This window comes from Electrophorus electricus, chromosome 16 (genome assembly GCF_041902795.1).
Source record: "Electrophorus electricus isolate QZ-2024a chromosome 16, ASM4190279v1, whole genome shotgun sequence".
Taxonomy (NCBI): domain Eukaryota; kingdom Metazoa; phylum Chordata; class Actinopteri; order Gymnotiformes; family Gymnotidae; genus Electrophorus; species Electrophorus electricus.
The window spans coordinates 8,787,392-8,803,148 of NC_137512.1; the positions used below are offsets into that span (position 1 = coordinate 8,787,392).

Here is a 15,757-nt window from a genome sequence, read left to right on the forward strand (position 1 = left end):
CTTTCCACTGCTATGAAAGCCACCTGGTGGGCACATGATGCAATACCTTAAGACATCCCATCTGTAGAAATTCAAAACAGCCCTTCATCTCACACATTTCACAATAAAAGAAAACTCCATTGTATATCTTAATAACTAATAATTCATCATCAGATAGTTTCTTGCAGCTATGCTTTTCAGCATTGTGTAGTAAATGGCAATTACAGCCTGCAGCAATAAGAGTAGAATTCTCTTATCTCAGATTAGTGAATATAGAGTGATACCTCCTGTAATGTTTATGGTGCATTGTTTACATCATATGCAACAACATTCTTGATGTTAAGGCTACAGTTTGTGAGCATCTTATCCACCTATATTGAAATGACATCAGATTTAATTGGCATCCTTAAAGAAATCAGTCACTGAACTCTGAAAACCATTCTGAAAATTTTCTTTGCTGAAGAAAGTAAAGGCAGCAGGGAACAATTGCTGATGTCCCTTAATGGAAGCATCCAGGGAAAGTAAAAATGGCATTGTGTCATCAGATTAAGGATTGAGTCCAGTTCTCTCACTTTTGGTTCTTCGAGAGTGTAAATTCGTTGCAATGCTGGACTTTCAAAAATATTTAGCATAGTTTGTTTCCACAACCCTGTTAAAAAAATGATATACTGCTTAATACAAACATGAGTTAGAACAAGAACACCTATGAAGCACCAAAAGGTACTAGACAATATTGATATGAAAATATGAACAAATTGATGCAGTTTGAGAAGCTTTTTTTTCCCCAAAAATGATATAGGTTAATCTGAGTGACTATTGAGTTCTAGTCATTGTTAGCAATATGAGACCAGCAGCTTTAGTTTTAAGACTAAAATTAATTTGTAAATTTAGAATGCAAACATGTCATGGCCAGTTGACTAAGTGAAAAATTGTGTACTTTTTTTTTTCTGTCAAAATGTTCCTGTCAAACTGTTTTCAAATAGTCCATTGATTACCATTAATACATAAGTATCTGATATGGAAATTAATTCCAAGATACATTGATATTAGTTCAGTAGCTGTGAATTAACTTTGGCAGTGTTTTTCTTGAATAAGAATTTTATCAGATATTTACTGGTTTGTTTAGAATGCCAGCCCCATGTATGTCATTCTGAAGACTGATGGGCTATCATGGCTGTAACCATTCAGATAAAGCCAGATGTTCACTGATGAAATGAGGCATGGTTTTAATCAGTAAGGGATAATCCAACATGGTAGTCAAAATGCAGGCAAGAGTCAAAACCAGAATCATAGAGGTAACAGGGTAAACACAGTCCTAGGTCAAAATCTAGAAAGACATTATAATAGGGCAGGCAAAAACAGAGGAGAGTAATCAGTCAAAAAAAACAGAAATACCACAAGACTATCGGAAATAAAGCTCAATATGCACTGACAGTTCAAGTGGCAATACTTCGCAGAGAGTGTCTGGTAATGTCAGGTATACATAGATAATGTAAATGAGCAGCAGGTGATCTTAATAGTCTGGTGATGATGAATGTGTGTATGGTTGGTGATTGGCTGCATGTTCTTTGTCAACGGAATGCTGGGAGTCATAGTTACCCACAGAAATGGGTGGCATGGCAATGGCAGAAGCAACATCATGTTTAATGATGGAAAAGTGACATTCAGCATTTTGCAGCTGTTTGGTTAGATCTTTGGTAATGCATTCCTTGAATTCTTCTTTTTGAAGGCATTTTTGGAAAGAGCAATAGCACTTTTTTTTGGATATGTCTTCCTTGGGCGTCTTTGTGCTTCTTTTTCATTTTACAGATTTGAAGCAACTTCTAGTAGCTTTGTTTATGCTTAGCCATTGTGTGAATAAAGGCCAATATAATTGTTTTGCCTGTTTAACCTCTAACAACTCTGAAGAACATTGAAAAAAATGAACAAATAGAAGTCAACACCAGATTCCTGGATATACAGCCTGAAAAACAGACTATCCAGGTAATAACTGGATAGGTGAAAACCCTAATCCAACATCGGTACTCCTTTTTGCTATCATATCCTAATGTGTGCTTCTCCATTTCTGGGATATTATAAAGTAAAATTGATAGGTTTTATTGTGTATTGAGATCTACAAGTGAGTTTTTGGTACTTTCTATGTAGGAAAAGTCTGCCTCCTATAACCAGTTAATTATATACACAAAAATCAGCCAACAGTTCTCTATTTTCATTCAATGTCACCAAATCCATGTTTCCCCTCTCTCACTCCCTGTTATCTTTTCTAACTTTCTAACTTCATATCTCAAATGAATATCTGTCTTGGGGTTAGTTGTTTTTTTCTTCTTATGGAGTGAGATTTGTGGGGGAACACACATAATGATATTTACATTTTTGAATTTGAATAAGAACTTTGCTCTTATTCTGCATTCCATTACTGGTTTCCATTTGGAGGAGAATTTTGAAGGCATCATTGGTTAATAAGAGTGCCACTCCATTTTCATATGTATCTTCTTCCTTCTTCTTTCCAGAAAATAGCAAGTCTTCACTTGTTTGAAACCTTGTCTCACCAAACATGTTCCAATGTACTTCACTGAGTCCAAGTATCTTTAGTTTGTAGTGGGCCATTTCTTTGGTTACTCATGCAAGTCTACCAGGCTATAAAGCCATATTCTGATGAGATTGGTTTTACATGGGAAAGTAATTATGCGTGTTTTTGGATGTGACAGTAGTGCATAGATTAAGTAGCCACTCCCATCTCAGTCATTTATAGCAAGATTTCTTATCCCATGCAAATTGGTCCTAAATGTTACAGATGTAAATGTTACAGAATAGGGCTTAAGTGTCATAATGTGATGGAAGGGGCTTTGTGGTGTGTTTTTCTTGGTTTATTTAACATGTTTTTTTTTGTTTTGTTTTTTTGCATAAGATGACAACCTATCACACAACCTCATGCCATAGGGGAAGGAGTGCACATTTAATGTGGCCAGGTGTTCAGTAGTGTTTCTGTATTTGTTTTAATTAGATTATCCAGAGTAACTTACATATTCATCAATATGATAGTATTTGTGCTTCCTGGAAATCTGAACCCATAACCTTGGTTTTACTATCATTGTCTACCTGCTCTTTTAAGTGAGCTACATGAGCAAATTAGCTAAACTACATTAGCAAATGAGGATGTGTATGCATATGCAGCCTGTACCTGTCTGTGGATGTGTGGGTGGGTGGAAATGTGTGCATCCATAGTACTGGGTGCAGTGAGATACTGTGCCACTGAAAGCCACTGCTATATTTCACATCAGCTAATACAGGCACATAAATGCAGCTCCTGGAGCGACTGTCAGATGACAGGCCACACAATCCTCTCACCTCCAATAAACAGCTGAGGAGGATGGCTGGTGCCTGCAAGGCCGTTCTGCAGCACTGAGCCACTACGACAGCTTGAGCTTGCCTGTCCTTTCACTGCATTAGTACACTGCTCACCTTTCCTGCTCTGTCTTGCTTAAACCTCCCAGATGTAACAACACTACTTCTCCGACATCGTTGACACTTGGTCATTTATTGTATTTGGATTTTATCATGATAGGATTTTAACTTCATACATTTGACAATAGTCAAATGGGTTTCCAGTTGACCAGATTGAAGTCCAATTGTTATTTAGTGTGAATTATGCAAATCTGCTCATATTATATCCCCGACAACCAATTTCCTATGTAGTTCCTATTTTCTTGTTGCACCATACTTAAATAAGTAATGATAAATAATGAAAACCCTTAAAAAAAGTAAATAAATAAAATTGCATTTCCATTTTGAGGTCATTCTTGTATGGTTACATCATGTGATGGGAGGGGGAGAGATTTTTTCAAATGTGACTCAGATAGACAGAAGCATTAACACTTGTATCTCAAACCACCTTCTTATCCAAATATAAAGGTGATACCCAGGGACAATAATATTTTTTTCCAGGTGCCTTTTATTTGAAATGATCATTATGTATGTAGTTTACTTCCAATAATTTTCCTCTCCTAGCTTCTATATTTGGTCTCTGGGGCAAGAAAAAAATATTCTCTGTCCTTGCTGCACTGCATTAGTGAGAGTTTAGGTGCACATATTTTTCTTTCCTTTTTTTCAAAAGGTTGAACATGATAGAGCATCATTCGTCAGAGAGGCAGTCTAGGGTGACTGTTATTGAAGAAGGTTAGGTTCATTATAGATTTTGTCCTACATTCATGGTCACTTTGAAATGAATAAGAATTTCCATTTGACAAAAGTATTTTATGGAGATGTAAGCTGTAAAGTACAGCTGGGATTTGGGTTCCCAGTGGCATGAACTTAGTCCAGCCATCAACAGTCCTGATCCAGCTTCACAATAGGAATTGGGTTGGAACTGGCCCGTAATGGTTACTCAGTATGCTTAGTCCAGAGAGACAGATTTGGGAAAGAGCTAGAGCAGTTGAAGGACAATGCTGTACAAGTACTCCCCTGAGGACTGAGAGCCCAAAGTGAATGTTTCTCTCACATGGCAGATGCCACAAGAGGGCTCTGACCCCTACAAGGGCATCTTAAGAAAAAGCGTAACACAGCCACACACAACTGTTGAAAACATCTCAACCATATGGCTACCGTAATGAGCACAGAGCCTATGTTTATTCATGCATGCTGAATAAACCAAGTGTGGAATTATAACCTGTAATAAAAGTACAGTGAGCTGAACTGAATAAAACTTGGAAAAGGTTCAATTGAGAATGTTTGCCAGGTGTCTTTGGCTGTAAACACATTCAGGTGGTGGAGCTTTTTGAAGTTGCTAAGACACCTCACTGTGCACTATTTATCAGAATAATACACTGAGCTATAAATGTACCTGGAGACCTGGAGATGGATTAGCATTCCTACTGATTACTACGGTTGGTTCCTTGCATCTGATCTACTGTGCGGCAGTGGAGGAAGAGCCTTGTACTGAAGCACACACTGGCACAAAAATAAAGTTCCTTCCACAGCACATAATTTAAGCTAGTGATTAGGACCTCAGGTTGTCTGTTCTCTATAAGACTGACCATGATAAAAACAGAATGTAACACAAGGAGGCCAGGCAGGATGCAAGAACGAGCCATGTAAAACAAAGTGATGTTTATTTACACACAACAAAAGACAATGTAGCTCACAGGATAACATAAGGTTAAACAACGACAACCAACAACAACTACACAAGACTTTATATACATAAACCGTAACGACACAAAGTGAGGAACAGATGTAATACACGGAAGGGCGTGGCCATCCAGATGAACACACACATGTACACACACACACACACACGCACACATGCACATACACACATTTGGCAGGAGGGGCCTGTACCATGATACAGAGGCAAGTGTTTCACTGCTACAACCTTGTTCTAAACACTGCTAGCTCTACAATGAACAGTATGAAATGTAAAGTGTTCAATAAAAATATGAAGACTAGTTTCAGACTTTGCTGTGAATATGTCATGATTTACACCCTGCACTGTTTGATAATGTTTTATTTTGGCAGTAGTAAGACTCAGAACATCATGCTGTTTGCTTCTGAAATTTACTGAAACGATACTGAACAGAAAGTATTTTTAAACAAATATAGTCTAGGTAAATACAACAGACAGTATCATTAGTTGTATGAGCTTTATCAAAATTGAAGTATATTCACAGAGCATGATATTACAAAGGTATTTTAGCCCAAATTTTGGCATAAGAGTGGATTGTGCTCATTCTGTTCCATTGTAATTAAGTGTAAATTTCTTAAAGTAACCAGTATATTTTCTCCATTTTAAATAGACCCTATTTACTAACATACATTTGCCATTATTTTCAATATTGCAATATAGCATAAAAAGTAGGGTCTAAAAACCAAAGCCAGCATCTATGAATAATAAAATATTACATTCATTTGAAGGTTAATGGAACATGCTCTGCAATCAAGTGACTTTTTGGTCAGAAATGACCTGTCAGACTTTTCTGCTTCTTGTGATTACTCAAAAAGAAAAGCTTCACTGCATCTTTAAGATGAATTCAAATGAACCCATTCGCCTTGGCACTTTTAAAAGGATGTCTAGGGTTAATGTGATGTCATGAAAACCAGTAACCTTGTATTATAATGTATATAAGGATACCACTGGCTAAGCTATATCTATATATAATAGCTATTCATTTGAAGGAAAAAAGAAACGGTTTCAAGGTTGAAATAAATTGGTATCTAGAGACACACAACACAATAAGCCCTGGTGCTTTTAATCAATTATTAATCCATTATTTTAATGATCAGAAAGCTTGGGATGATCAAAGGCCTGGTTCATGCCTCTCTGCCACAGCTCAGTGAGACACACTGCAGCTCTTTGATGTGCTTCGCCAACAAATGCCCTTATCTCCGCATTCCTCTTATAGCCATAGGCGTGGGAACTTTGAAAGCACTGGTCTAGAAAGGGACCATGGATAGGCCAGGGTCATAAACCTTTTCTTTAGCCATGGACCTAATATGCAGCACAGGGGCACCTACATCTTTGAATCTGTACAATTTGAGCTTTGATAAATGTTATGTTTTCTTCTTCATCCTAACCCAGTCACAATGTGATTTATTTATTTAGTTAGTTAGTTGTTTTGTAATCATTGATAGGCCATACAATTGAATTTGATTCTACAATGTGTTCAGCAATGTTATCATCTACTGCAGAAAATGTTCACTGACTTCAGTGTTAAAAATTGCATAGCAAATTTATTTTAAGTCTGTCTGACAGATCTTATTTTTTGTCAATTTCTGTGGTGCTGGATTGCATTGCTCTGAACAGAAGAATTTGTCACCCAGTGCAAGGAAAAAACTCACATTAACGTGCAGTGGTTCTGTCTTATGCTAAAAGGACTCCCCACAGTGAGAGCACAGTTCCATTCATGATTTAATCCTAATGAGCTAATTAATTTGTTGATTATTATTTTCTGCCTTGAGATACATTTTTGAGCAGTAGTGTTTGTCTTTACAAACCACAGTGTCATTCAAGGGCAGTAAATATACTTGCAATGCTGATGAACTAGTCCAATCTGTTTGACATAGTGAAGTGATGTCTGTGAAAGCATTACAACAGCTTATTGATGATCAGTATTGATCCCTCTATCAGATCTGTATGTGTACTGTAAATCAGACAAGGTTGCTAATTGATTTCAGATAATCAAGGAATACAGTTGTATGAGATATATGAGAATGTAAATGGTCTTTATTGAAAGTGTACTGTTCTCATTTTTATGTATTTATTTATGTTTGTGATTACTATTAGCTGTATGAAGCTTTTTCTATTGACCTACTTTCTAAACTGAATGGAATAATTGAATGGAAATTATTTATTTTGTATAGACCAGTGCTTTCAAAGTTCCCACACCTATGGTTATAAGAGGAATTAGGAGATAAGGGCATTTGTTGGCAAAGCACATTTTCGTTCTTCTTCATTTTAGTGCTACTACCATAGTTCATTGGATATGAAACTTTTGTTTACCAAACCATTTACCAAACATCTTGCTTTGCCAGAAGCACTACTTGTACCTACTAAAATCTCTCTATAAATGTCTCCTATAAACGGATGCCAGGGGTTCATATGTAAATATTTCATTGGGATGATGAATCTCAGTTGTTTTCCTTTATATAAATGATTATGTCAGTTGCTAGTGAAGCAATGTGCCTTTGTCACTATTGTCCCCCATGACCTGAATATTTGTGGCCATCTATAGCCTTGTAGACATGAAGACTACCTCAGTCTGTGCATCCTGTACTGTAACTAGTGTCTGGTCTCCTCCATGTCTAACTGAACTCTTGGAATTATTTGTTGATTTGTTGACAATCAAAAGCCATAAACATCACTCTCCCTTCCTGCTGTCCTTACTGCACCTCTTCAGCATTGGGACTTCTGTGCCATCACATTGCTCTCTCATTTGTGAATTTATATTCTTAGAGTTTATATACAGAACAAAAACTACTAAATAAATTTAATCTGTTATGTGTAGTTAAGCTAATATAGACTCCCTTAGAGGAGAAAGCTATTCTAAAGCTTCACACATCTCTTTTCGTAGTTTGGAGGTATGTTACTATTTATTGTTAAAGTTTTGATCATTCATTTCATATACACTTCTGTCTCCATCTGACACACATTGATGATGTCATCAATGTGTCAGTGATTGTCGATGTCTCTACTATGAGAAGCAGTCTACTCAGAGGTATTTCAGAGTACTAACACTGTAATTACAGCCATCTGATGGCTGCCTTCGCTTTCTGACTGAAATCAATACTTAAGCATACACATCATGTAAAAAAACAATGCAAAAGTTGTTTACTTGTTTCATCTTGTTCAGAATTGCCCTTAAATCAGGGATCAGCATAAAATGGGTCTAATGGTCAGTGTTCTAAGAAGTCTTCTGTAGTCACATGTGTCTAGACAAGGTGGTAATTGGAGCTGCATGCTTTGACCTTCCTTATAAACTATGGTTTGGATTGATCCTTTTAGTCTTTTGTGACTGTCCAAGCTTCTAAGAAGCTAACTAGAGTGTAACATAAACCACTTACAATGGCTTTTGCATTTACATTGTATTTTAGCTCATTTCTCTGGGTCAGCAACCTTAATTTGTAAAATGTCCCATTGTCACCTGTCGCCACTGGTTTGTAATGGAGAATGTGGCACTAGCTACAGTAGTAATGACTTCCACACATTAGCTCTCTGATGCATAATGAAGTGACAGTTGTTTTCCCTTTTCATTTTCCTGTATGACCCTGTAAGACCTGTCCTAGCTTTAACAAGCAATTTTTGATTTCTATTCCATCAAAAGGCAAATGTCAATTGTAAATGCTTTGTAATTCAATGTACTCCATCAGGAGGAAAGGGCCTTAAGCACAGTTGAGACTGTCATTTCAGTCTCTGGAGTGTCTGCTCCAGCACACTTAGGCTCATCTTTTTATTATGATGGACCACTAACCCAGGGTTAGTTGATCACCAACGTTCTGATTAGAGTGACCCCTAATACCAGCCATTCAGTAAATTGTTGCACTCAGGGTTGAGCTGAGTCACCTTCAAATCCCTAAAACATTGTGGCATGTTTATTTTAAAAATCATTTGAGGCACAGCCATAACATACTGTCCCTGTGTGTTGCAGCAGCGTAAAAGACATGTTTCACCAGTTCTTTCAGGTCATGTAGGTTGTTTCTCTACATCATAGAGCCTCACTACACTCCATTGCCAAACAAGACCCAAAGATTGCTTTTACATTAAAGATATGTGAAAAACACAAGCCTGTTGATGATGCCTGACCTTTGTTCCCACAAGTCATGTATGTTACTTTGTGATTGTTTTATCTATTGCCTGTAGCTATTACATGCGCGCACACACATACATACACATTTAGCATTTTTCTTTTCTTCTTCTGTATCAAGATCTTCAATTCATGCTAAGACAAATAAAATTCAGTGTCTGCAGTAACCTAAATCACTGCTATTCTAAAATGAAGATTTTTATGTTGCTTCAGATATTTAGGCCTTGGTTGTTTTGTTTATTAGCATGAGGTGAAGGGAAATGTCAAGAACTGTGTACATGTTTTTTCAGCTGAGTAGTTCAGTGCACAGATTTGGAGCACTGCCAGTTTGGTGCCTTGCTGGCTTCTGAGCAGAGACAAATGAGAAAATTAACTGTAATTCTAGTTCCTGGTGCTCCTCTGCTTGAGATCACTCCTGCATGCTACTGTGGAGGCGAGATGCCGAGCAGCTAAGGTGACACTGGGGGTCACACTACATAAGTGCTGCTGCATTAGCTAGCCCATCTTCTACTATTCAAGAAGATGAGTTTTAACCTGTGAAACAAAATCAAACTGATGATCATCTCACCCCCCCCCCCCAAAAAATGGAGAGAATGCATAACAGAGCTTGAAAAAAATGAGAGTAGTTAATCTGGCCTTGGTTAAATGAAACCAAACTTTCTTATAACAGTTTACTTCAACACATTCTTTAGAGCAAAAATACGAGGAGAACTGTATTAATTACACTTTTTCCTGAAACATGGTCAGATTTAATACAAAACTATATTCCTATTTCTTCTGATGGGCTGTCACGCATCAGTCACCAATCAACAAATGATACACCAATAGTAAATCATGTTCACATATCTGATATCAAATACCCATTTATTAGTAATGCCTTTCACCTGTCTTATTATCACTGACATATTGAAGTCCCACAGGTGTCCCACAGGTGTCTATGTCCAATACCCTTAAGATAGCAATGAATAATATAACTTAAAGCATTCTTTTTTTTCTTGAATATTATCTATTTTACTTTAGCAGTAGGACAGATGATGGCAAAAAAATGGAGAAATTACATTTTCATGTTATTGTTATAATACATCAAAGTATTAGAATTACACTGAGTAAAACCCTAAAACAGAATTAAAGGAACAAAACCAAGGTTGGAGTGAAAAACTGTTGCTTGAAAAATAATTGTCTTCTAATTTTAAACAAGGTTTGCAGAGAAACAGGATGTTTCAGACAGAGGCCCTGTGCAAGCAAAGTGCATGTTCCTTCCTTTAGATTTTTCCATTGCATCGCATCAATTACCACAACAATGTGTGTAGTATATAATTATTAATATAATATTTAAGCATTATTTAGTCTTAGTATACTCATTAATATCAAATTATTTTCTCATTTCTATTAGACGCATACAGAAGATAACATGTAACAGACAGATATTGCACATCTTACTATTTTTTTACTGCCCTATTATAAGCAATTGATAGTGAATTACCCTTTTCAGTTAAATAGATTTTTCACTGCTCAATTCAGCCCTCAGGGTAGAGGGTCTTCAGCCAGCCAGCCTATCTCCAGTGATGTACTCCTAAGTGGCCACTGTTTGTCACTCAAAATGAGGCAAGATAGCCTGCAGTTGCCACCTCAGAAGATAAAGGGAATTTTTTTTTTTGTATAACACTGATGTTCTGACTTTACTAGCAATAGATGACACACGATGCACTGATCTGTGACTTCCCTCCTGTGCAGGTGGCTGATATATTTCCTCGATCTTCTCCATGTTAATATGAGGGGCATCTAATCCTCTCCCTGACCAGCCTTACTCCATCTGCACTGTGACTGTGTTGCCACCACTGAGGGCATTGGCAGGGGCCTGTCTCACTACAAAACTTGGCTTATTTCTCTTCTTTATCTCTATGCACATCCTTTGGATGTCAGTGTTTTATCTGGTTGAACAGGATTTGTTTGGTCTTGAAATCTCAGCTAGCAGCTTGTGTTTGCTTTACGGATTTCTGGCATGCTTTTGAAACAAGTGATAATGCTTTACAGTACATAGACATCTTAACCCATTCAAGAGAGAGGTAACATGCACATGTGTGTGTGTGTGTGTGTGTGTGTGTGTGTGTGTCTATATATATATATATATATATATATATATATATATATATATATATATATATATATATATATATATGCTAATGTGTAATGGTGTAATGATTAGTTTATTGAATCAACTGAGAAAAAACGTAAGACTGATCAACAGCTTTAGAATGCAAAGTCACACCTCACTTCAAGTATACAAATTCTCAGTCAAAGAAGACTGTTTAGTGGTTTGTGATTATCTCTTGGCTGGCCTAGCATTTCACCAACAGACCAAATCTGCAAAGCTCCCCACCATGAGATCTTTGTTTATCTCTGACTTTATTATTACCATGGCATTTTTCATGGCATGAAAAAAATGAAGTCACAGCTGGCGGAGCCTGTGTAGCCTCTGAATTATAGACGGCATAATTCCACAGCAGCATCTTGTTGTTCCGTCAGCATAGATCAAAGATAAATCAGTAAGTGGAACACCCAGATCTAAGTTCACAAAAACAGCAGCCTTAGGGCCAAAGCAGAACAGATCAGTAGAGTCCTTTGAAAAAAGGTTTCAGGGTACATTGTCTGGAAACAGCATATAATTTGTGATACTTCAGTGGCAGTTTCCAATCTTATTAATGCCTCCAGGCTTGTAAATGCTCAATGAAATTATTGTTTATGATATTGTTAAAATGAAACAGTACTTTAGGTACTTGACAAACAATAACTGTTCTTAATGCAGTATGTAACTCAATTTAGGCCAGTTTCAATTTAATATCCAAAACAATAAATCATATGATATGTCAATTTCTCAAATATTTTTGACAGAAAATCATACAGCTTTGCTCATTTTGAGTGTAAGACCATAGAACTGCTCAATTGAAATTGATTAAAGTAACTTAGTTACTCTATCACTGAGGCATTAATCATAGCATCATTGTACTTTGTAGCATCATTGTAAGAGAATGACAAGATAATTTTTTTTTTAGCTGTTTGAGACAGAAACTGAAATCTTATTATAGTGCTAGTTTTCTAATGGAGAAAAGGTCAACCACTTGAAAACAGACCCACCTAAAGTGACTATGTTTGTGCCTTAGAGAATACAACTTGTTCATAAAAGTAAAAGAAGCCACATTTACATCATAATGGTGGACTTAAGGGAACTTTTGTCTAATTTTAAAACCCTTTTGTGGTACAAGTGGCTAGATAATCACGCTAGTTAAAAATGTTTTTGTTGCTTACCCACACACTTTTTTTCTTAATTCCCCTAGATTTCTGTGTATTTTGGCTTGTTTGTAGTGATCTTATTTTGTAATATAATAATGTATTTTTGATTAATCTCTTTGGCTTCTCTATCAACCCTCTTCCTTTCTTCCTTAACTGATTAAAGAAACTCTAATCAACATTTCTTCCAATTTCTATGTTTAATTTTTCTTCTAATTTCTGTTTTATGATTGTTTATTAATGTTCATTTTTCTTCACAAAAATACTACACCACCAAATCATTACCTTCAATACAATCTTTCTCTCCTGCAAAATAATTGCTCGTAAACACAAATACATATCTCAGTATCATTGCTTTGAATTTTAGTGTAGCAAATGCATTTAGTCAATTTTATTCCCAGTATCATAATGCTATAGGAAGTCATCCAAGAGCTAATGATACACATGGATGTTTCTCGTTTATGGTGTAAAAGCCTAATGTTTAAAAAAAATTATTTACATTAATTTGTCTGAACCTGAAGAAATAAATAAAGCTGTGGATACCTTTGGCAATTTTCTTACTCCCAACAAATTGAGTGGCTGCAAAATGAGGTCACTCATTTACACTCTTGCAGTTAATTCACTAGAAAGACAAGAGTGTGCTTTCTTTGAACAAGAAAATCTACATAGACCTGCCTTAGTAAGGCCACTTAATCTACATCCTTCGTCTACCATTAAATTGTCATAGGGGGTTGGAAATTCTGATGCATAGTGAAAAAGAATCATCAGTTCGCATGACTGCAGGCAATCTTTACCAATTAGATACTGAATACTTAACGGGGAACATGATATCAGAAGTCTAAACCATTTTTGTCATTAATGTAGTTTTGTGTAATACAAAGTAGTATAGTACAGTATAATCAGTGCCCTGAAATACGTGAATAGGGAAAATATGCTGTGATATGCCAGAACACACAGTATTTCTTTGTTTTTACTGCTACAGGCTATTGTTACCAAATGCAGCTATTAATTTACTTGCCAGATTGCAACACTGCAGAACACATGCGCTTAAACAAGACCTATTTTGCACAGCACATGCAGCACTGTGTCCTAGACAGCAATTCTCTTGTTTAGGAAGATTGTTCATAATGTTTTCTAAAGTTAGACTCTCAAAGCCATAGTTATTGGTCTAAGAGACTTGGCCTAACTTGCGTTTGCGCACACATTTGTATTTTAGCAGACTCAGCGGCGCGTGACCTTTCACCTCCCAGACGGCTCTCAGGAGGGCAGCTGCAGCATCGGTGTTGGCGAAAAAGAGGTGGCCAGCAGTGCCAGCACTACCCATCCCCTGCCTCTGGGCTTCCCGCAGGACGAATACTACGAACAGACCTCACCCAATAGCCGCACAGAGGGTGATGGCAACTCCGACCCTGAGTCCAGTGAGTCCTGACTCTCAGCATATGCACTCACAAAGACACTAAGAGGTAGTGCATGGTCAGTGCCAAGTACAGAGAAGGAAAAGAGTTTGTTTGCTTGCTCAAGTTGTTATTGTTTAATGAGGCACACGAGAGTTGGTTAGTGTTTGTGGCAGACATTCTCTGTGTTGGATGGCCATTAATGTGATGGACTGGAAATGTCACAGTGCTGGTTTGCTGGTTCCCCAGTGTAGTATAGTTGTCTGATGGGCCTTGTGGAAACTGGAGATTTAAATCCCCTGATAGCAACGCCAGAATATAGCAAATGTGTCAAAAGTTACTCGTGGACATTTTGATTTCAGGTCCATTTCTATGCCATAATCAGTCGGGTGACTCTGATCAGCATAGATCTCTTCATACCGCAAAGGCCTACCCATGATATGGATGAATTATTGTAGCATTGCTCCACTTGTCAGAGGTGACTAGTTTTTTAAGGAAAGACAGCGGAGGAATAAATTGCCTTGTGTTCACCTGCAGATATTTTTCTGAATGTGCCGTAAATGAGACAATAGCATCTCTGGCTGGACTGTGAGCGCGTCTTCCCCCTCTGCATTGCAGCAGAACTCTGACAGAACCTGCCATTTCAGTGTGCAGATGAATGCATTTGCATGCATACCATGGCCAGCTATTTCCATACACATGATCAACAATCTTTTCTCTTAGAATAGCTTTTGTCCCACCAGCTCTGAAGTCTATGATAATGACCTTTTGCTGTGCATTGTGCTGCTCCTGGCATATAATCAGGTCTTTCTGATATGCTGTTAAAAAAGTAAAAGTAATACCTCAGGTGCCATAAATGGTTTCTAGCATTTCTGAGTCCATAAACTCCTTGGCCAGAGGAAGATGGGCCCCACTTTGAGTCTTGGTTCCTCTCAAGGTTTCTTCTTTATGTTCTAGGGAGTTTTTCCTTGCCAATGTCGCCCTTGGCTTGCTCACTGGGGGCTTGGACTCTTTGTTAAGCTGCTTTGTGACAACATCTGTTGTTAAAAGTGCTATATAAATAAATTTGATTTGATTTGATAACTAACCTAAATAGTGTTGAAATGTAACAAGATTTTATATATATACACTATATAGATAGATAGATAGATACTGTAACACCCGCAGGACAAGGAGCAGGACACACAGACTCCCTTGACGTGGATAGGCATTTATTGACAGTACACGATACAAAGGAGAAACACAATGGCACTCACACAGAACATGCAGAGTGAAACACGAGTAACATCCAATATTGACAAAACAACCACGATCATGATGTGCAGTACAAACAGCATCAAAACCAGAGACAAAGACCGACAAAGAGGCACATACCAACAGGGGTTTAAAACATAACAACTATAAATCATGTGGAGGTGTGTACTAACAACAGGGGCGTGGTAACAAGCAAGATTGTGTGTGAACTCCAACTGAACAGTGGGAAGGGGAGCATTCCATAACAGATACATAATAGATAGATACTTAATAGTAAATTATATGTATGTAACTCACAATCTCAAGGTCAATGCACCAACATTTCTAGGCAAAATTACTGTTGAGAATTCCACAGTTTAGGAGCCAGAGTACTGACAGGTCAGCCACCCTTATAAGAGAGTGTAGTATAAGACACTGCAGTTGGACAGTTGTTGGAGAGTCTGAGAAAATGAGTGGTGCAGTAAAGATGGAGCAGTTCCCTATGATAAGCTGGGGCCTGTCACAGTACAGCCCCTCCTCCCAAACGTCTCCCTGTGTATTTGCGTG

At 37.4% G+C, this 15,757-nt stretch overlaps 1 protein-coding gene across 1 annotated transcript in view; it reads left to right on the top strand.

Annotated features, from left to right (window-relative positions):
• Window positions 1–15,757, top strand: part of pcdh11 (protocadherin 11) — a 164,388-nt gene that overhangs the window by 93,815 nt on the left and 54,816 nt on the right. The window contains exon 5 of the mRNA XM_081699023.1: window positions 13,780–13,981. Coding sequence (XP_081555149.1) covers window positions 13,780–13,981 — 202 coding nt within the window. The remainder of the gene's footprint in view (window positions 1–13,779; window positions 13,982–15,757) is intronic.